The 21,594-nt window shown below is 53.3% G+C and overlaps 1 protein-coding gene across 10 annotated transcripts in view; it reads right to left on the bottom strand.

Annotated features, from left to right (window-relative positions):
* EPB41L1 (erythrocyte membrane protein band 4.1 like 1) overlaps positions 1–21,594 on the bottom strand; it is a 97,384-nt gene that overhangs the window by 50,649 nt on the left and 25,141 nt on the right. For all 10 annotated transcript variants that reach the window (XM_037043979.1, XM_037043976.1, XM_037043977.1 and 7 more), the window contains one exon: positions 594–787. In XM_037043979.1, the coding sequence (XP_036899874.1) occupies positions 594–773 (180 nt within the window). In that variant the 5' untranslated portion in view covers positions 774–787. The remainder of the gene's footprint in view (positions 1–593; positions 788–21,594) is intronic.

The raw sequence follows: 21,594 nt of genomic DNA, 5'->3' as shown, positions 1-21,594 counted from the left end.
CACTGGGGCTAGCGTGAGGCCCAGTGGGGGCCCACTGGGGACTTGTGGAGTGATTTAATGGAGGGGGAGGGGGGCTAAGCCCTGTCCCCTAGCCCTAGCTGTACCACCAACACCCTCAATGACCTTGGCCAAGTCCCTGCCCTACCTGGGCCTGTCATGAATTAAGGAAGGTGTGGATTCAATGGCCAGGTGACTCTTGAAGTCCCCTGCAGCTTCAGGGTGATAAATTGTGCTCTGGGGCGACATGGGGCTTGCCCAGCTAGAACAGACAGGCAGGGAAATCAAGGTGGAAAGAACATGGGTTTTCGAAATGAGATCTAGATTCGACGTCTGCCTCTGTCACTTTATAGCGATGTGACTTGGGGTAACGCCCTTCATCCTGCTGAGCCTCAGTTGCCCCAAGTGTAAAATGGGGAGATTAATAGCTACTCTCTTAGGTTTGGGGGAATGAAACATAAAAACAAAAACAATGCCTCTGGCACTACGCTCGGCATGTAGTGGGTCAGTAACAAACCCTCATTTCCTCCTCTTAAGGGCTTGTCCCAGAGAAGGTGCTGGGCGGGAAGAGGGATGCCCACCTCCGGGGCACACACCTGTTCAGCCGGCCGAGTGTCCTGCTGGGGCAGATGCTTTTCATTGGAGTTGGCCTCCGGGTGGCCGTGGCCTGCGGGGGTCACTGGGGTGGTCACAGCAGCGGCGGCAGCCTCGGGCTGCTGCGGGGCCTCTTCCTGAGCCTTCTTCACCTCAGAATCAGGGCCTGTCTCTGTTGTCATGGTGACCAGCACGCCTGCGTTGGCATGAAGAAGAACATGGGATGGAGAAAGGGGCAGCGATGGTGTGACAGAACAGAGCGAGAGGGGCAGGAACCACATGCAGAGAGAGACAGATGGAGACAAATGGACAAAGAGCCACAGTGAGGAGGGAGGGAGGGAAGGAGGGAGGGAGGGAGGGAAGGAGGGAGGGAGGGAGGGAAGGAGGGATGCAGAGAGTGAAGTGAGGGGTTAGTGATCACAACTGAGGTCATAGACTCCTCTCTCCTAACCTTGTGTCCATATAGCTCCAATTTCTAGTCCCAGGTCTGGAATGGGGGCCCTTTCTAGGGACAATGTGAGTCTCTCTAGGGAGTCCCGCTCTGCCCAGAACACAGGGGACAGTCAGTAAGTGACCTCCCACAGGCAGGGCCTTGGCCAGGCTGTCCGTCCAATGATCAGCAGGCCCAGAGAGCCCCACTAGGCTGCTGGCACACAGTAACCCCTCAGCAAAGGCTGGGTAGACCGAACTCGACCAAAGAGCTCTGGGCTGCAGGCCCTCTTGGCACTGGTCTGGGCAAGGTTCTTCATGCCCCAAGCCTCAGTAACTCCTGCCCTGCTGACTCCACAGGGAGGTTGTCAGGATGGATCCGAAGGGCAAGACAGGAAGGCACTCTTAACACACACACAGCCCTGTCGAAGGAAGAGTTGCACAACTGAGCTCAGGCTCCAGGTGGCCCACAAATGGAGCATTCACTTGACCTCTCTGGGACCCACCCAAAGAGCAGGGGGCTTAGAGAAGTTATCTCTGGGACAGGCTATTGTTATCATCTTCCCCTTGGAGCAAGAAGTGAGATTTCAGAGAATCGAGGACCTATTGCCCAGCTAGTCTGTGGAATAAGCAAACCGCAAACACAGAAAAGGGGAGAGAATGGCACGATCCCACTTCATAGATAAAACACAAAATGACCTCAACACCACATCGCTGTGCTTGTGCGCGGGCAGTAAAAGATCGGACAGGACACTCAGCAAACTGTTAAGGAAGGCCAACTATTCAGAAGTGGATAAAGGAAAATGAGAGAATTCCATGGGGTAGGATAAGAGAGGGGACTTGCTTTTGTACTTTATACACTTTGGGATTACTTGTATAACTTTAAATATGTATATACTTATATTTTTAATTTACAAGTTGGTTTTTTTAAGAGGAGGAAAGTACCCATTCTGACCCCAATCAGTGGATCCTCAAAGAAAAGTTTGGAACTAAAACCAGGGAGCCCTTACCCCCGAGCCCGGAGCCTTCCTCCGAATCCACCTGTCACTTATGTGTCACCAACTGGCAACCCTGTGCCAGGATATAAATGAGAAAGATCAAGACTACACCTGCAGGCCCCTCCCTGACCACGGGAGCCCCCGGACAGGTAGACAGACAGACAGATGTTGGATCTACCCTTCAACATCAAACTACTTCCAAGGGCACACACCCCTGCCCCACACCTCCTTTTTCAGTCCCTCTCCCTGTATTCTGGGGGGGGCACCAGCCCAACCCAAAGCAAAGGGCACTGGACAGAAATCAGGGGCCCCGAAGGGCCCCCCTAGACCACACAAGAGCTCTGGGGCCCAGACAGATCACGAGCACCCTCACGCCTCACCGAGGAGATAACGAGTGAAATGCTGCTCTACAGGCTGGAACTCGTAGCACAAATGAGAGGGCTGGCTGTGACCGATGATGCTGTTAAGGTAAAAGATGAAGCGGGAGGGAGGGCCTGGGTTTGCGCTGCCTCATCCCCACCCAGAAATGCTTGCTGCTCACATCATTACCCTGGGCTTTATGGGGATCACCTAAAGCCACAGTAAAATAAAGGCTCCCTGTCGCTTGGGTGACGCCAAGTGCCATCTGTGCCAGGACACAAAGCCACTGCTCCCGGGGAGCTCGCAGCCCAAACTGAGACTTGTCCGCCTGGTTCAGGATCTCTTCTTTGCCTGGGCTAGAGTCCATTGGCCATCATGCTAGATAAGGCATATAGGGAAGAATCCTTAAAATAAATGCCTACTTAACTTTGCTTAAGAAAAAAAAAGACTCCCCAGACTTATCGCTGTTTTTGCTGTGAGAAGCAGAGTCCACATGACCCTCATGTGGCAGCCCAGAGGCCCTGGCGCATCCGCTCCTCCCCTCTGCCTCGGTCTGGTGTCAGCCCACACTCTCTGAACCCTCCCCGGGCCTGCGTCTCCTTGCAGCCACCGGGGAGAACAATCCCAAGTAAATACCCCAGCCTTGCGCTGCCCGGGTCTTTAGCAGAGCCTGCTGGCAGTAAAGATCTGGTTGTGGCAGAACCACAGATGAGAAGAGCTAGACGTCTTCTAAGATAATCCAATCTGTTCTCGATGGTGGCTCACTCAGCTGGGGGTCATCGTCCCATACACAGAGAGGTGGCAGGCTTGACCCCCCCCCCCAGTCAAGGTGTGTACAGGAGGCAACCCATTGATGCTTCTGTCTCACATCAACGTTTCTCTTTATTCTCTCTCTCTCTCAAATCAATAAACGTATCCTTGGGTGAGGATTTTTTTTTAAAGGTAATTCAATCTCCTCTTTTACAGGTACCCAGAGAGCAAAAGAGACTTGACTGAGTCACTTCCTCAGCCAGGGGTCCCTAGTTCCTCCCACCCACTCTCCTCCCTCCAGGCCTCCTGATGCCCCATCCCAGCTGCTTCAAGCCAATCTCAGTGGACTCTCCTCAAAGGAGAATGCGCTCAGGCACAAGAAGGTGGCATCAGCCACCAACAAGGGCCACAGCCAGGGGCTAGTTAGACCAACAACGGCTCACCCACTCCTAAGGGTTTAAAAAGAGGATGGGAAACATCTGAATGAAAAAGCATGATACACAAACGTCTGTAAAGACTGACCCTATTTTGATCAACTCATATAGACTGACCCAGAAAATTCAGCAAAGTATTCACTTTGGTTGTTTCTAGACAGCAAGAGTATAGATGATTGTTTTCTTTCTGCTTAATAGTAGTTCTCAATTTCTCTCTGCTATACTTGGAGATTTCTTTTATTTTCTGTTTTTTTAATTTTTTTATTGTTATTCTATTACAGTTATAGAATTTTTCCCCCTTTGCCCTCCTCTGCCCAGCCCCCACTACTCCCTCAGTCAATCCCCACACCATTGTCCATGTCCATGGGTCATTCGTACATGTTCTCTGACTTAAAACATTAGAGTTTGCCCTGACAGGTGTGGCTCAGTTGGGTGGAGCACTGACACATAAATCAAAAGGTCGCGAATTCGATTCCCGGTTGGGGGCACCTGCTTGTGTTATGGCTTGGTTCCAGTCAGGGTGCATGTGAGAGGCAGCTGGCTGATGTTTCTCTCTCACATCGATGTTTCTCTTCCCTCTCTCTCCCTCCCTTCTCCTCTCTCAAAAAGCAGTAAGCATGTCCTCAGGTAAGAATTTAAAAAATAAATAAAAATAAATAAATGTTTCACAACATTTAAAAAATAAAAACAAAGGTTGAAAAATAATTTTTTTCAATGCACGTGGCTGATGTAACAGGATGAGGAGGAGATAAAGTCTGCTTAAACTTGAAAATTTTTCACTAATTCAAAAGAAAAATAATATTTTAAAAAACCTATGATGACATCCTTCCTTATTTTACAAGTCCAAGGATAATGGCATGGCTCTCTCACTAGGCCACAGAAAACAAGCCAAGAACCTGGCTGTGGCTTCTGCTACAGCCAGTCACGTGGGCACAGTTCTGCCCAGGTCCAGGTCAGCACAGACCGACGGAGCCAACAGGCAGCCAGGCTGGCCGAGCACCATGGGGGACCCCACAGAAGCAGGTGCTGGTTCCTTTGGTACTCACGGCTGCATGGAAGGGCGATGCTCACCTGGGAAACCATTTAACAGCAGGCACAACGTGACTTCGTGTACGTTTCAGGCCCTAGAAGATTCTGGATATCTGGTGATAGGGAACATGGCCTGCAGTTCTTAAAGAAGGGCTTATAGAGTCGGGAATGGAGGGCGAGGCGGAGTCAGGCTTTGTAAACCGGGAGAATTTAGACAGGAGACGGCAGGGAGGGCATTCGGGCTGAGTCATCATGCGAGCCAACGCCCAGAGAGGGGGACAGGGGGACAGGTAGCACTGTGCAGAGGACAGATAGGAGGACTTGACTCCCTGATACCTCAGAACAGGAAGCCCATAAAGGTGCGTGTCAAGCACCCTGGCAGGAGGCACAGGCTAGAGTCCGGAGAGGTGAAGGCGCTGGGGCGGTGCGGGCCGCCTTGCAGGGGTCAGAAGTGTGACTCTGCTGGGAAGGGCAAGACTCCCATCACTATGTGCTGCTGTGGACCAGGCCAGGCTCAGGGACTTCATGGTCATTTCATGGTCCTTCACAGGGTGGCAGGGCGGGGACAGACCTAGGTCAGGCAGACAGGAGACCCAGACCCATAGCCTGGCTCCACCACTAGCCCTCTCTGCAACCGGGAGCAAGTGACTTCACTTCTCTGAGTCTAGGTAGCCTCGCCTAAAAAACACAGATACACTTCCCTCCCTCCTGGGGTGGTGAGGGAGATTCAGGAAAATAACACCAAGAGAGTGCTCCGCACAGTTTGCACCCAACAGAAGCACCCTGAGAGAGGGTCTGTAACCACAAGCAGTTAACAGGAAGCCGCAGTAGGGAAGGGTCCAAGAACCAGGAGCTCAGAAGTGCCCACCGAGAACGGATGGAGAAAGAGATGTTTTAAGAGACAGAGGCCTGACTGGTGATGCTAAATATGAAAACTGGAATGTGTAGGATTAGCAAAGGGAGAGGTCAGCCAGAGAAGTGAATGCTGGCGGAGTGCGTGCCGCCCTGTCTGGAGGAGAGGGGCCCCGCGAGGCCCAGCGCGCTCACGTGGTGGATCTGGGGCCAGCCCTGCAGGCCGGCCGCATCCGATGCTCTCCAACATCACAACCGCCTGCTGGCTTGCCCTCCAGGGGCACCAGGCAGCCTTCACACACTGTGGCTTTCCATCTGGGTGGCCTTCTGGGAGAGGGGGTTCTAGCCCGTCCAAGACAATATCCACTTGGCCTGCTGTTGTTCTGCTCACCGAAATCGATGGACAGATTTACACATCAGGCCCTCCAACCTGGGTTGGCATGAGTCAGCATCCCCGAGTCCAGTAACTTGCATTTTTTTTCTCTATTCCTACAGCCACTGCCCAGGTACAAGCCACTCTACCTCATGCCCACATGGCCGCCCCAGCCTTCTCCACGCACTCCCTGGGGCTCCCTAGGGTTTATTCTTCACTGAGGAGCCACCAGGACCTTTTCAAAACTCCAATCGGATGCCCTCTAAAACCTGCAATGACTTCCCATCAAAAGAAAACACAGACTCTTCACCAAAGCTACAGGTCCCTGCCTATGGCCCTTGGATGGCAGCTCTGCTATGGGACCTGCACCCTACTGCCACCATCACTGTGAGCCTGTCACACTGCCTTTCTGTCGGCTCCTCCCCCACACCAAACTTGCCTCTGCTCTGGAGCTCTGTCCTTAAATGGAACCTCTGTGTGGACAGTGGCTTGTCCCCTGGGTCTTGGCCCTGGTGGCTCTCACCCTTCACATCTCAATCGGTGCACCCCTGGACCACTCTGTCTAAAGTGGACCCCTCCCCCTAGTAGTTTTGGTTACAACATGCTGATTTTTTGTTTGTTTGGCAGGTTTAGGGATTTTTTTGTCATTTTAACCATTTTTAAGTGTAATGACTCAGGTTCCTAATTGCATGCACAGTGCCGTACAGAAATCACCAGTACCTATTTCCAAAATGTTTCCTTACCCCCAACAGAAACTGTGCACCCATTAGCAAGCAGGCTGAATTTCTTCCCCAATAACTGTCCCAAACAACACTTATATTTATTGGTCAATTTACTTATTTGTTCACCTCTAGAACATAAACTCCAAAAAGACAAACCTTTGTCTCATTCGCCCTTACCCCGGGGGCTTAGCGCAGTTTCGATGAACAACAACACCAAAGCTATTTCACTTTTTGCCAGGCACTGATCTAAGCACTTTACATCAATTAACTCATTTAATCTTTATAATAACCTATAATAGATACTCTTTTTATCTCCACTTTACACAAGAAGCCACTGAGAAGTCACTTGACCATGACCGCACAGCTGGCAAACAGCAGCGCCAGGACTGAAACCCAGGGCTCTCAGGTCAGATGGCTGGGTGGATGGGCAAATGGACAAACACAGGGGTGATGGGCGGATGGATGGAATCCCAACGAGACAATTCCGAAGTCTTCTCAACTGGGGCGAGAGACTGGGACTACACCCACCTCGGGAGCCTTTCTGGGCACCAGTCAGCCAGCCTGTCCTGATGACTTATCAGCTCTTAAGCACCTGACTTTTCTATCCAAACCCCTGATAGTATCATCCTTCTCTTACTGACGAGGACACCCAGGCCCAGAGAGGCGCACCAGTTTGCTCAAGGTCATACAGGCTGTGCCAAGTCTCTCAGACTCCTGGGCCCACCCCACTACATGGCATTTCAGCAGCTAGCTGCAACTGGCCATCCTGTACTTTCTGCCAGTGGTGAGGCTGGCTATGGAGAAACTTCCCAAGATCGAAAGGCAAATGCACCGGGAGAAGCTGCACTCAGGTCAGGGCCACTGCTTCTTTCCATTCTGCTGCCTCCTACCCAAGGGGCCTTGGGCGAGTCGCTTTCCCTCTCCGAGCATATTTCCTCGTTTGTCAAACGGGGGGCGAGAGCCCCTGTCCTCCTGCTGCAGAAAAGGGCCATGTGGACACAGGATGTTGCAGAGAGGCAAAGCACTTGAAAGCACAAAAGCTGAAGTCACAGCAAATACAGGGAGAGTACAGACTACAGATGTTTATGACGTGTACCGGAAACATGTCTTTGTGTGCACGTGCACCGCAGGGAAACAGCACTGGGATGCATACGGCCACACATGCCCATGACCATGAACCATCACTCCCTAAACTGCAAGGCTGCCTCTTCTAAATCTTGGACACTGGCGGCACTCATCCAGGCATTCCCCAGAACTCTGAATCAGGTAGCGACGGGTGGTAGGAAGGAGCAGAAAGAGAGAAATGGACAGGGTATGGGAGACGCCAAAACACCAAGAGGCTGAAATGGGAGGCAGGAAGTGCAACTCTTCCATTCTGAATGATGTTTCCATAATCACAGGGCAGGGGGAATCCATCTCCCCCATCCCCCTACACCCACGCTTCCTGGGCTGCAGGTCTCCTTTTACACGCCTCACTCAAGGAAGCTAGAGGCTGACCTCTTGGCCTGCCCCTTGAGCTCCCCTGCCTGCTAACTCCTGGTTGGGTCTGGCCAACGGGAGGCGCCGGCAGGAAGTCAGAGGGTGCAAAGAAGTCAGGGTATAGCTTCCCAATTCCCCTCCTGTGGTTCTGGCGGTGGCTGAGCCCCTCTGTGACAGCTCCTTGCACAAGCCCAGCCATCGGAGAATTCTGGGAACGTGGTCTGCTCCCTCTGGTCACTCAGGCCAAGGGGAGGTAACAGCTTCTCTCACTGTAGCAGCTTCTGTCACCACTGGCTTGCAGGCATTCCTTGTGGGTTCCCTTAACCCTGTCTATACCTTTATTACCAGTGAACTCAGTGGAAGCATCTGATGCATGTACCATAAAGAAATTCTATTTTCTTCCAAAGTCTGACAGATATACCTCCTGACACTAAATGTAAAAGGACCTAAGAAAGGGAGGGAAAGAGAAATCCAGGAAAAAGCAGTGCAACCTAGTAGCTAAGGGAAAGATGGGAAACAAGGAGACCTTAATCAAGTCCCTGCACTCTCTGTGACTGTATCTTCATCTGTAAAACCCGGATGATAATATGGCCTACCTCCCAGGTTGGTTGCGAACATTGAATCGGGTCATGCCTGTAAAGCAGTTCGCATGTGCCCAAACCCACCCTAGCGCTCAGGAAACAGTGGATATTCTCATCTTCAATACTACATCTAAAGGCTGTAGTGTTTAATAACATTGAACACTAACATTCCCTTGGAGAGGGGGTAATTTTTTTCTTTTTAGGGGTTCTCTGCTTTTGCAATTTTTATATGCAAACATGTATGACACATGTATGACTTTTAGAGTCAGAAGAGAAAAAGAATTAAAAGAAAAATGAGAGAGAGAGAGAAAGAGAGAGAGACTATTAAGACCCATTGTCTTCCTCTGGAGATGATGCTACTTCCACTGGGATTTCCCCAGAACGGAACGTTCACTTCCTGGAGTGACGCAGTCCGGGTGGATGTGAATGAAGTGACTGCCGGCAAAGAGGAGGGAGGGTGCAGGGCGAGAGAGCGGCCTCCGTGCCACCCCCCAGCCAGGCCAGGAGCTCCCGATGGACGAAGGGGGGTTGAAGAGGGAGCCGGGCCACAGAGGTTCTTACTGCTGCTCAGGTCCCAAGCGCCAGTGGGGAGATGGCAATTTGTCAGGGGGTTGTGGTGCCCGTGGGCACTGCATTAAATAGAGCCAAGCAACGTGAAGAGGCTGCCACCCGTTAGCACTGGCTTCTTGCCCAAAGGTTCCACGTGCCACCACGGAGCCACAAACTGATGTGCAGTTGTGGGCCAGGGACCACGTGACAGGCCCAGCACTGCGGAGCCATAGCACCAGAAAGGAGAAAGGCCTCCAGCTCGGACCCACCGATGACTGCAGAGGCAGACAGAGGCCGCCCTGTCACCAGGCATCCTCTGAGGGCTGGCAATGAGCTGGCTCCCTTCCAGGCTTTGTCTCATTGGAGCTGCATGAAGGCCAAACAGGGTAGGTGGGCTCATTCCCGGGGCTGGCTTGGCTGGCCAAGGTCATGCAGCCAGTCAGATTGGGTGGAGCCGGGACCAGGACCCAGGTCTGCTGGCTCACGGTCCTCCGCTCTTCCCCCTCAATCCTGCTACATCCCACGACCTCCAACTTGCTGTCAACCATGTAACCAAAGCTACCGTTGCTCTGAATGTAGAAATAATAACAGCAGTATCAACCCTTCCCACACGCAAGGTGCTTGACAATTTAAAGGATCCTTTCAAAGCCATCGTTTCGCATGGACCTCACTCATGGGCGGTTGGCGAGAGGGAGCACAGAACGGCAGCTATAAACAGGGGCTTCGCACCGCCTTGCATCCCAGCTGCCCTGGCTTGGGGACCTGGCCAGGGTGCTTAACCTCTGAGAGCCGGTGTGAGCATGTAGAGTGAGAATAATGCCCTCTGCATCCCAAAGGCAGTTAGTGAGAATTAAGTGAGAGGCTGCACACGGACCTCGACTCTGGCACCGTGTTTGCCGTATAGTGGACGCTCAGTAAGTGGCAGCGGTGGCTCCCACCAGTAAGGCTGTCTCCACCACACAGATGGACAGACTGAGGTCCGAAAAATGTAAAACACTCACCCAAGAGGCAGCAGCAGGGCCCAGGGGGCCCCTTTTAGTGTCCAAAGAGAATTCTAAAATTTCATAGGTGAGCTCCATACTGGATGAGTGGTAGAGGGGTTTCCCTTGGATAGCCCCACACTTTGAGGGTGACACAGGGGTCCCCTCCCAGCAGGCCAGCCCTCCGTGTCCTTGGACCCTCAGGCTCTGCCGAGAAGGGAGGCGAGGAGGGAAAGGAGAAGGGGAAGCAGCCGACTGCCCCTCTCACAGCCCCGCCACTGACGGCCCTTCCTCCCACTTGATTTCCTTCACTTGTTTAAACACCATAGGAGCTGACTGTCAGCTTTATTTGGAATAAAGCTGCAAGCCACTCTAAGTGTCCAAATGAATGAGGTTTCATCCATTACACTAATTACAAAAGTAGTACATACCTATCGTGAATATTTTTGAGATAGATTTTCTATGTACTGGCATGGAAAGATGTCTATACAGCATTAAATGGAAAAAAACCACAATTTTAAAAACACGAATGCAATTTATTGCCATTCTGGTGTGTGCTCACATAGGGCAGAAAATACCCTGGAGGGCGCAGCCCACGCCACTATTGGCCACTTCTAGAGAGAAGGATTTGGGGGGCCAAAGAGAGAATATACTTCTGAATTATTAGGATTTTTTACATATTCTTCTGTAATTAAAACTAAGAAAAAAACAAATGTAATATTTAAAAAAAGATTTAGTCTTGGTTACTTCCCATGGTACCTGCTGAAACTCCATTTCTGCCTGAGTACAATCTCTGTTTACAGTCGTCCCTGACTTTACATCCTTTTAATCTGAGTGCTCAGAACTGTAGGGGGGGGGGGGTTCCTTTAACATTCATGGTATCAGAAATATTTCCATGTTGTTATATCCTCGCAGTTGATGTTCACGAGAGTTACACTGTGCACTAGGAGCTCCACATGCCGTAAATCACTTAGTCCTGACGACAACCCTAGATGGCGGTGCTCGGACCACCCACGCTCCAGATGGGAAACTGAGGTTTGAACAGATGAGCTGATTTGCCAACACGTCTCCGTTACAAGGACAGAAACTAGACTGGAGACCCGGTGTGTGTGCATCCCAAGTCCTCGCCAGGAACCTCTCCACCCAGCAAGTAGGAATGAGGAAACTCAGATCCTGGATCTTACCATTTCCATGACCTTGGACAGGTCACTTCCCCCTCTGCTTCCTTCACACAAACAATGCTTTCACCAAACAAGCATTTGCAAATCACTGAGCTACAAGCTGAGGGTACAACAATGAGTAAAATAGGAACCCTGCCTTACAGAGCCCGGAGCCCAGCCTGAATCTCTTCATGCACAGGAAGGATCTGACCCCTGTCCTGCCTCTGGCACAGGGACATAGGCAGTGAAATGAATAAAGGATGCAAAAGAGCTTCACGAGTGCACAGCTCCATATGCTGCAGCATAAGGATGCCTGTGGCCATCCACGTTTGCGTGTTACTTTATCCACTGGATGTTCCAAAATGTTCTCAATCATCTTCCTATTGTCAGGCACTTAGTCCCAATTTGCTGCTGTTACAGAGGAAGCTCTGATGGGGATTCATGCAAAGAAAACTACTCAGAAGAGGGGAAAGGAGGCTGATCACAAAGAAGACGCTGCAAAACCTCAGATAAGTCCTTCATCTTAAACTCGTGAGGCCTCAAACTGAAGTCATGGCCCTGGTGGCTCCCCCACCCCAAGCTGCTCCCAGCACCCGAGGGAACAGACATCTTACTGTGATTGCAACCTTCTTCCTGCCCAGCTCTCCGAGTCACCAGGGCTGGCTCTTTCCGACAAGGCCACATCCACACCCTTCCTTGTGGTCCTTACACTTGTCGAGGGGACCTTCCCAAACACAGTTCTGTCATGCCCCAGTGCACGTTCTATGCAGACCAAACACCTGCAGTTGCCCAAGGCCTCCGGGCTCCTGTCAAGTGGAAACACCTTAGGCTGACATTTCAGAGAGATGGAGGGTGGGCAGAGTTACTGTTGACTGAGTCCCAGTGACGTGCCAGCACGGCGCTAGGTCCTCTACATGACAACAACCAAATTCGGGCCCTGTGAGGTACTGTGTTTATCCACATTTTACAGACGAGGAAACTGAGGCTCAGAACAGCTGTGTGCCCAAGGCCATGTGGTGAGTGCACAGCAAAGCTGTGACTAGAGTCTAGATCTGGTGGATTTCAGAGCTTGGCCAAAAGACCCAAACACAAGCTGACTTTCTGAGTCACCTCCCAGCACCCCCAGCCCCCTGCACCATCTGCTCCAAGCACACAAGACATCTGCTCTTCTTCAAAGGCATCCCAACTTCCTTCCCCTCTGACTTGGGGGAGTGGATGCCCTCCCCCCAAAACCATCAGAATTCCACTTGGTCTTTGGTGCCCAGAAGCCTTCTCGGATCACCAAAATAGGAACCCATGCTTAGCCCATGCCACAGCTCCCCCTCTCGCTCTCCTGTGTCATGTCTGTGCCTCCCGGATGGACCATAAGCCCTTCAGGAACATGGCTCTGACCCACACTGCCTAGATTTGAATCCTGACTTCCCTGGGACCTAAATGTGTGACCTTGAGCAACTGCCTTCCCCTTTCAAAGCCCAGTTCCCTCAATCTGTAAAGTGTGAAGGAGAAGAATTCCTATCTCACAGGGTTTGTGAAGCTTGTATAAGCTATACAGGTAAGCCCCTAAAAGAGTGCCTGGCAGGTAATAAGTACCCACTAAGTGCTGGCTGTTACTGGTCTTACCCACAAGCCTCCCACGCACAGAGGAAGTGGCACCAGCCCACTCCCACTCCCAAGACACCCGCCCAGGCTCAGGTCCCCTCCACACAATCCTAGCTGGTGCCCTGCATTCCCACCTTTCTGTTTTCTGGTCCCTGGGGACCTACCAAATGTGGCATGGGGTTGAGTTTCAGGGCCAGTCAGTCTCCCTAATGGCCAATGCTGGCAGGGAATCCAGAGCATCCCCGCTTCTAGGAGACCTGGCCAGGAAGCAAAGGGTCAAGGCCGACCCCACTCTCAGGCCTCTTAGCTAGTATTTCTCTGGCCCTGCCCCTCAGGACCACAGAAGCACTGAGGCCACAGGACTACCCTGTCCCCACAGACCCGACACACAGGTCTCTCTGCTTGGATCCACCCTGGCAAACCAGGTATCTGACTCTGCTGAATAGCCACCTGGTTCTCCCACACACTGACCCTGGTATAACGTCCTGCTGGACAGACGAGCTCTGAACCCACACAGCCCCACCCTTTCCAGCTGTGTAACCTTGGGCAAGTGACACGACCTCTCTGAGCCTGGTTTCCCATCTCTAAAAATCGGATAGTAATAGCACCTACCTAACGGGGCTGCTGTGAGCTGATGCAAAGCGCCTAGTGCACCATGTGGGATACAGTAAGTACTCGGTGCACCCTCACTCCAATTTTATAATCCTCACTACAGGTAGAGATTAATCACCCCCTTTCAATAATGGGGACACACAAGCCCAGGGGGACCCACAGCGATGCCCATGCTGAAGCTAACACAGGGCCACCTCCCACCTGAGGCCCTTTCCACTGTCCCAGGGGGCTTGGGCTCAGGCCCAGGACACCCCTGCACACCTGACGTCCTCTCAGCTCCGCACAATCCCAAGAGGGCCCAGTGCTACCGATTACCTGTTGCCTCAGTCTTGGCCCATTATCTATGAGGCAGCCTGGCCTCTCCTCCTCACATTTGGGAGCAAAGGCTTGGGGGGGGGGGGCGCAGTGTAAGGTCCCGCCTAAGGCATAGCCATGGGCTCCAGGCTACAATGCCCAGCCCCTGTCAGAGCCCTGGGTATGGGACAGCCACCACAACAGGGCAGCAGGCACTGGGGCTGCAAGCCCCCAAACCCAGAGACAGAAGACCTGGTACACCAGTGCTGGCTCTCCCGCTCAGCTGCTACATGACCTTGGACAAGTCACTCTTCCTCTAGTCCAGGCTGCACTCAACCTTCCAATATTTGTCGACTGAGGACTACGGGACCAAACACTGTTCTTGTGTGAGCTCCGTGGAAGCAACCCTCCACGGAGCTCACAGAACTGGGCCCAGGGGACAGCCATGTGGCCCAGGAAGGGTCTTAATAGGAACAGTGCCCACTGATCTCTTCCAGGACTGCCTTCAGGTGCCCACCCCTCAAGGGACCATGCTCTGCACACCACAAATGCGGTACATGGTGTCCCCGAGCAAGCATGGCCTCAGACTGGCCAGCAGAAGCCCGCACTATCCCTGCACGGAGCTGGCAGAGCCTCCACAGGCCCCGGCGGCTCAGAGAGGAGGCTGGCACAGGCTGCCTCTGCCGCAGGCTCCATCTGGAGGACTGGATGGCCAGGCAGGCACATGGCCGCCTCTATTCTCCACACCCTTGCCCAGGACAGGCAGCACTGAGTCTTCCAGGAGCTTCTGAGGGCACCATCCCAATCCCCGGCTTTCAAACTGGTCCAACTGTTCTGATTCTAAAAGTCCCCCAGTGATGGAGGTAGGGGCAGGAGAGACAGAGCAGCTGGACCCCAGAGGCCTCAGTGAGGGCCTGAACCCAGCCCTCCTACACTCCCACCTTTGGGCACAGAGGAGGTGCTGCGCAGATCCAGAGGTGAAGGCAGGCACATGTGGTGGTGTCTCTCCCCCACCAGTGCACCCTCGGAGCTCGGGGAGAAGCAAGGGCCATGACCGGCACAGGAGGGAGACCAGCATCCTCAGAACTCCTTCCTAGTCCTTGTCCAGTCCCTCAAGGTCCGCATGGATCTCTGTGGGCCACAGCTCTGCCAGACAGGGGCCTCGGCACCCAGTAAATACCTTAATGGATCCCCCCACACACAACCCGGGGTCTATCCCCAAGATCCTAGCCTCTGAGGCCCTGGGCATCTCCAAGTATGAAGGTGCCAGACACACTGGGACCCTCAAGTCCTCTCCCTCTAATTAGTGGGGACAACGACTGCCGAAACAATGCCAAGTCAGGCCCACTGACATCCTGGGGGTAAGGCCCACCCCCCAGCTTGGGGAGACTTGGAAGGGGGTGGGGTGGAAAGTAAGCCTGGAGCAGGGAAATGTCTGTACCTTGAGGGTGGGGGCAAGGGCAGGAGCCCCCCAGAATCCCAGCCTCCCAGCCTCCAGCCAAGCCAAGAGACTACCCTGCAGCACCTGAAGCCCGGTGGGAGAGACCCTGAGAAACACGACCTCAACGGAGGCGGCAGAACTGGCCTCAGAGAACAGAGTGGACCCGTGGGATGAGCCCAGCAACCTTCCATCCCTACAGCAAGCACCAGCCCAGCCTCCCCACCTCTCTCTCTGGGCCCTGGGGAGACTGCAGAGCAGGGAGGCAGGGAGAAACAGCAAGGACCACCCCCACACTGGCCAGGGGACCAACCGCCTGAAAACTCAGTTCCTCCCAATCTCACCCCCCAGCCCTCCCCCAGGGCTAGAGACTGGGCCTACAAGTGCCGAGCAGCGCCGCCCCCCACCCGCCACCTGATCTTCCCCCATGTGCCTACCTGAGCCTGGAGGTCCCCATCTCGGGAAGTCTGGGTGTGGGGCGCCCCCTTGGCTCCTCCGGGTGGCAGGCCTCGGGGCGGGGCGAGCTCTGCGGAGCAGCCTGTTCCGTGACACCCCCGCCCGCTGATGGATGCCGACTGCAGCAGCGGCGGCTCGGCGTGCGCCGGGGGCTGGGCACTGTGCCCACAGCCCCGGGCCTGGCGCCCAACGTGTGGCCAGCCCCCGCCCGCGCCCGGCCTCCTCGCCCAGCCCAGGAGCGGCCGCTGCGCGCCTGCCTGCTCCCTCGGGCAGCCCTGCCCCTGCCTCCGCCTCCTCTCTGCCTGTCTCCCTCTCTCCCGCTCTATCGCTCAGGCTCCCAGGCCTCCTCCTCCCTCCAGGGACTGACTGCCACAGCGGCAGTTCCGGATCACTGCGGGACCGTGCATCACAAGCCAACTCTTGGGTCTCCACTGCTTCCACCAGGGCCCAAGCCAGCCTCAGCCCTCCTAGCTGGGCCAACCCCTCCTGGGGGCTCAGCAGGGAGAGAGGAAGGGGGACGATAGAGGGAGGGGGCGGATCCCTGACTTAGCAGCGGTGACTCAGTCTCAGTGGGCCTCCCAGCCAGCCCACCTAACCAGACACCCTTGCTTCCCAGGCAGCAGGGCAGGGCCATCTCTCCTGGACTCAACCTCCTCCCCTCTCCAGAAGGAGGTTATATGCAAATGTCTCCTGGGATCCTGTGCGACTCTGTGTGTGTACGTGCACATTTGTCCACATATGTGTGGATGACGACCATAAGTGTAACAGCGGGGACTAGGCCCAGGTTCATGGGTGAGCACATACTGGGTGTGCACCCAGACTGCAGGAAGGCGGTGGAAGGGACCAAGGGGCCTGGGGTGAGGGGTGGTGGCTCAAAACCAAGGGAAGCCCTGTTCCTCCCCTCCAGCATCATTCACTCAAAAAGCTGGTTCAACTGCTGCGCCTACAACTTAGTCAACCAACAAACCAGGACCTCAAGCAGCAGAGGACTCTGGGAGGCAGAGGGCCTGGGTTCCAGTCCAGCTGGATTACTGGCCCAACCAGTACCTTCAGGCAAAATGCTTTCCTCAGTTTGCAGGCAATGAAAGAAACGGATGGATGCAGCCATCTCTAGGGGTCCCGGTTCTCTATGGGAAGGCCGAGAGAAAATGGGGGGTAACCCACTGCGTGAGCTCAAAAATGTCTTCCTGCAGGTCTGCATCTGCAGTGCGCATGGCCCCTACTCCCTAACCACCCCCACGCCGTGGCACGCGCATTTATTCTCTCAACTCTTCAAATAATTTCTAAGTACCTACTATGTGCCAGCCATAGTTCTAGGCACCACAGAATCCACCAGCTGGAAACCACAGATGTCCAAGCTGGGAAGACGTGAGCTGAGCCATCCGGCCCCAGTGCTGCACTGCGGTTCCTCGGTGTCAGCGTCACCTGAATCTATCTCTGCCCCCACACTCCAGGCCAGGTAACTCCTTCCCTCACTCCTCCCTCCCAGAGGGGCTGCTCCATCACGGTGAAGTTCTGCTCGAGGCCTAGTATCAACACTAAGGCCTCCACAAAATGAGGCTAGGCGCTCTCCCCAGCACCCCTCAGAAAGCCCAAGATAGCAACTGTGCCCCTTCTCCCCATCCCTGAACCAAGCCTTCTCTTCTCCAACTTGACACAATGGACTCCTTCTCCAGATGTTCCCAAGACAAAGCTTCCTGTCTCTTCACTCTCCCTGCTGCCCACTAGGCTCAGAAGTGGGCAGAGCAGAAGGAAGCCAGCTCCTCCGAGTCCCAGAGAACACGTCCTCCCTCCAGACAAGAGACAGAGCTGGACAAATCAGCCCAGAGCCAATTCACAGAAGGACCAGAGTCCTGCTGGGCAGACTTCCTTCCAGATTTCCTCCTGTGCTTTGGACTTTTCATTCCCCAGCCTCCCCAACTCGGTCCTTCCCAGGAACTCCCCAGGCCTTCTGGGGTGTGGCTTTGGCATATCACTTTGCCAGGTGGGGGTGCTAAGAGTTCAGTTCTCTCTCCATTTATTCAGATGAACCTATTGTTTCATATGCACATCTGCTAAGAGATTCTTGACTGCCTGCCTTCAAATTTTTATTTCAAAAAATAAAATAAATGTTTGAATTATTTGAATAATGAATAAATGAATTATTTCAAAAAATAATTTGAATTTTTATTTCAAATTGACTCAGCTTCCTCTGTTGGCTGGTCTTCCCAACTCTGGCCCTTGTGGGCATCACAGAGCTGCATGGCCAGAGCCCTCCACTCCTTTCCTTCCCTGGACCCTTCTTCCCTCCCCTCCTGCCCCCAAGCAGGAGCCCTCCCCCTCCTCCCCTGGGGCAAGGTCACTTTCCCACCCTCTTCAGCTGGATGGGGCCTCTCACTTTCCCAGACAAATCCAGACTACATTCCAAAGGCCAAGGCAGGACATTCCCAGACATCATTCTGGATTTATACACACAGGGCCCATTTCACTTCAGGTCAGCAGGACCACACAGAAAAATTAGGCTGCTTCCATTAACATTATTTCTATTTCTAAATTGTTATTATTATTATTACTATTATTGACTAACACTTCTCTAAGCACTTTCCAGTTTGTGAAGTATTTTCATGGCAATCTTCACATCTGAGGAGACACCATCACCTCACCTCTCACTTTATCAATAGGAAGGCAGAGGCCCAGAGGAGTGAGTGACATGTCCAAGGTCACACCTGCACCATAACACAGTGAATCAGACACTTTCTACTTCACCCTACAGTGACTTTTTCTAGAGAAATATGGTTGGGGGCAGGGGAGGCTAGGGGCACTCTCTGAAGAACACCCAACCCCTACAGGCATCAATTAAAATCACCATGCCTTCATTCCCCAGGCAGGGAAACTGAGGCACAGAAACAGGACCCAACCCTGGGCCCTATCTCCTGAAAGCTTCCATGGACAAATGCAAGGAGGGAGAGGACCCTCCCCACAACGAAGAGAGCCTCTTCTCAGTTCACTCTGAATTCTGCCTCCGGCCCCGGCTCTGTGGCTTCTTTCTGTGTCACTGGGGCAGATCATTTGACCTCTCTGAGCCTCAGTGCTCTCACCTGTAAAATGGGAGCAACCCTTCCTGCCTACTTCTGTCCCAGGGTTGCTGTGATGGGAGGTCAGCACATGATGGCAGAGGGAAAGGGACGGGATCCCTCGTCTCCTCTCTGGTCTGCCTAGAAGGTAGGAGAAATTCTTCATGGTGCAAAAGTGCCAGGATACAGGAAAGCCAGAGAAATTATGGAAACGATCCTCTCCATTGGCTGGGAAGGCAAAGCACATAGTGTGAGCCACAGGCCCCTGTCAAGGCCACTGTGGGACAGAGACTAAACCAAACACTCCAGGCAATGCCCCTCCCACCCCCTTTTTATCTTTTGAATGAGAAAACCAAGGTCCTGAACAAAGCTGACTTGCCAAGGTCACCCCATGTAGTCAGTGGTCTCTGCCAAGGTCACCCCACGCAGTGAGTGTTCTCTGACTCCCAGTGGCCAGAGTGGGCAGGGTGGGTGGCAAACGCTCCCAGCCCGAGGAATTAATCTTTCATTCATCAAGTAGTGACGTTCACACTGAACATGGGCACTGAGGAAGGAGAGAGAAATCGGGCAGCCTCCGCCCTTGAAGTTGCAATCAGTCCAGTTGGGGAGGGTGGCCTAAAATCCCGTACACGAGAGGCCAGAGTAAGATGAACCACCGTCGCTTTCTGAGCACTCACTCTGGCACCCGACACACGTTCATTTGTTTAATCCTTGCAGCACTTCTCCAGCATCAAAATTATTAGCGCCTTTCACAGATGAAGTAACAGAGGTTCAGAGGGTTTAATGACTTCCCGGAGTTCACCCAGCTAATAAACAACAGGGCTGTGTCTCCCTGATGCCAAACCCTGAGCGTCAGCCTTTTCGCTCCTCCCCCTGACTCCAGAACCGGGCTGACCACGACGGCAGCCACCAGCCACCAGTGGCTACCAAGCACTTCAAATGTGGCACCTGCAAATTGAGATGTGCTGTAAGTGCAAAGTTCACACTAGATTTGGAATATTTAAAGAAATGTAATACATCTCATTAATGCCTTTTTGTATTGACATGATAATATTTCAGATGCATGGGGTTAAATAAGTCACGAGAAAAATTTTATCTGTTTCTTTTTGCTTTTTCTCATGTGTCTAGTAGAAAACTTCAAATTACATAAGTGGTGCCCTGGCCAGGTGGCCCGGTTAACGCATCATCCCATACACAAAAAGGTTGTGGGTTCGATCCCCAGTTAGGGTATATATCTAGGTTGCAGGTTCGATCTCTGGCCAAGGCATGTTCAGGAGGCAACTAATTGCTATTTCTCTCTCTCTTTATTTCTCTTTTTCCTTTCCTCTCTCTCTAAAATCAATAAACATATCCTTGGGTGAGGACTAAATAAATAAATAAAAAATTACGTAAGTAGTTTGCATGTGTAATACACATTATATCTCTTTTGGTCAACACAGGTTTGGATACTCTGAGATCTGAACCCAGCCCATCGGGCTCAGAAAAGGCTTCCTGGAGGAGGAATGCCTAAACCAAGCTGGGATAAAGGCAAGATCATGAGAGGAGGGTATTCCAGGGCAGAGAGCTGCAGGGCATCTGGTTCTGGCCCCAGAAGGCTGCAGGGCCTGGGTGGGCTGAGCTGTCGCCCCAGGCAGCTGAGCGCTGGGCCAGCCTCCGGAGGAAGTGACCAGAGCCAAACCTTCCAGAGCAGCATGACCCATGAGCCTGGGAAGCTCTGCCAGGCGAGGCGGCTCTCACTAATCCACGACACTCTCTGGAGGGCACTACGGGGCAGCTGTGTCCGAAGGGAGAAGGCAGGGTAGACAGGTGGTAGCACCCACCTGACAGAGACCTCTCCCCTCCAGCTGCCCCTACCTTCTCTCCTTCATTCTCCTCCAGGAAGCCCCTCAGACAGCACTGCAACCTGCAGGGACCTGCCAGCTCACACACTCCTGCATTAGGCGATACGCAGGGTGGAATTACAACAAGTCACACAGTAGGAGATGCTTTTCTATATCTAGTACAGTGGTGTTGAAGATGCTGAAGGCAACATTTATCTCTAGGAGGGGGCTAGAGACGGGGATGGGGGAGCTTCATTAATACTACAGAAGCTGTGCCACCTTAGACAAGGTATCAATCTCTCTGAGCCTCAGTTCCCACTTCTGTAGAATGGGGATAATATCGGCACCATGTCTTTGAGCTCCTGGAAGATAACATGAAACGATAACCACAGGGCTTAGCATGCAGTGCCCTCTGTCTCTCCAGAGCCTCCAGGGGCTTCCTCCGCTCCAGGGAGTTCACCCTCCTGCCTTCTCCACCCCCGCTCCAGCCATCCTGACCCTGCTGGGCTACACATCTCCTCTTCACTTCTGAATTTGGGGCTCAGTCGTCATGAAGCTCTCTGGCTCCTCCAACAGGACTGCACTCTCCCAAAGGTGGGAGCCTGGCCTTCTGCTCTGTCCCCCTTCCACCTCCCACTCCTCCCTTTCTCCTCCTCCTTCCCCTTCCCCTCCTCTCTGTACCCACAGCCAGCTACCCCACCCCCAGACCCCCATCCCCACATCCTGCTCAGGTCCAGGCATCCCAGAGGCTCTCACAGCCCATTCCAGTGGCTTGGATAGCGCGGGCCACCATCTTTTCCAAAAACACTGCGGGTCTGAATAACTGCACATATGCTGGTCTCCACTGAGCAAATCTTGAGGAGCTGGTCCTGATGTGCCTTCTCACAGGAAGAACCTTCAGTGGCTCCTCATCTCTGACAAAACAAGCCAAACACCACGGCCTGTCTCTGCACACTGTCCACAGCCTGGTCTCACCCGATTCTTCAGGCTCGTCCTCAGGCTCTGTGTGGGCAGCTCTGCCAAACTGAATGGCTC

This window comes from Sturnira hondurensis, unplaced genomic scaffold (genome assembly GCF_014824575.4).
Source record: "Sturnira hondurensis isolate 20B ecotype Veracruz unplaced genomic scaffold, ASM1482457v3 Scaffold0004136, whole genome shotgun sequence".
NCBI classification, from domain to species: Eukaryota; Metazoa; Chordata; class Mammalia; order Chiroptera; family Phyllostomidae; genus Sturnira; species Sturnira hondurensis.
This window is presented reverse-complemented; position numbering and strand designations above follow the sequence as displayed.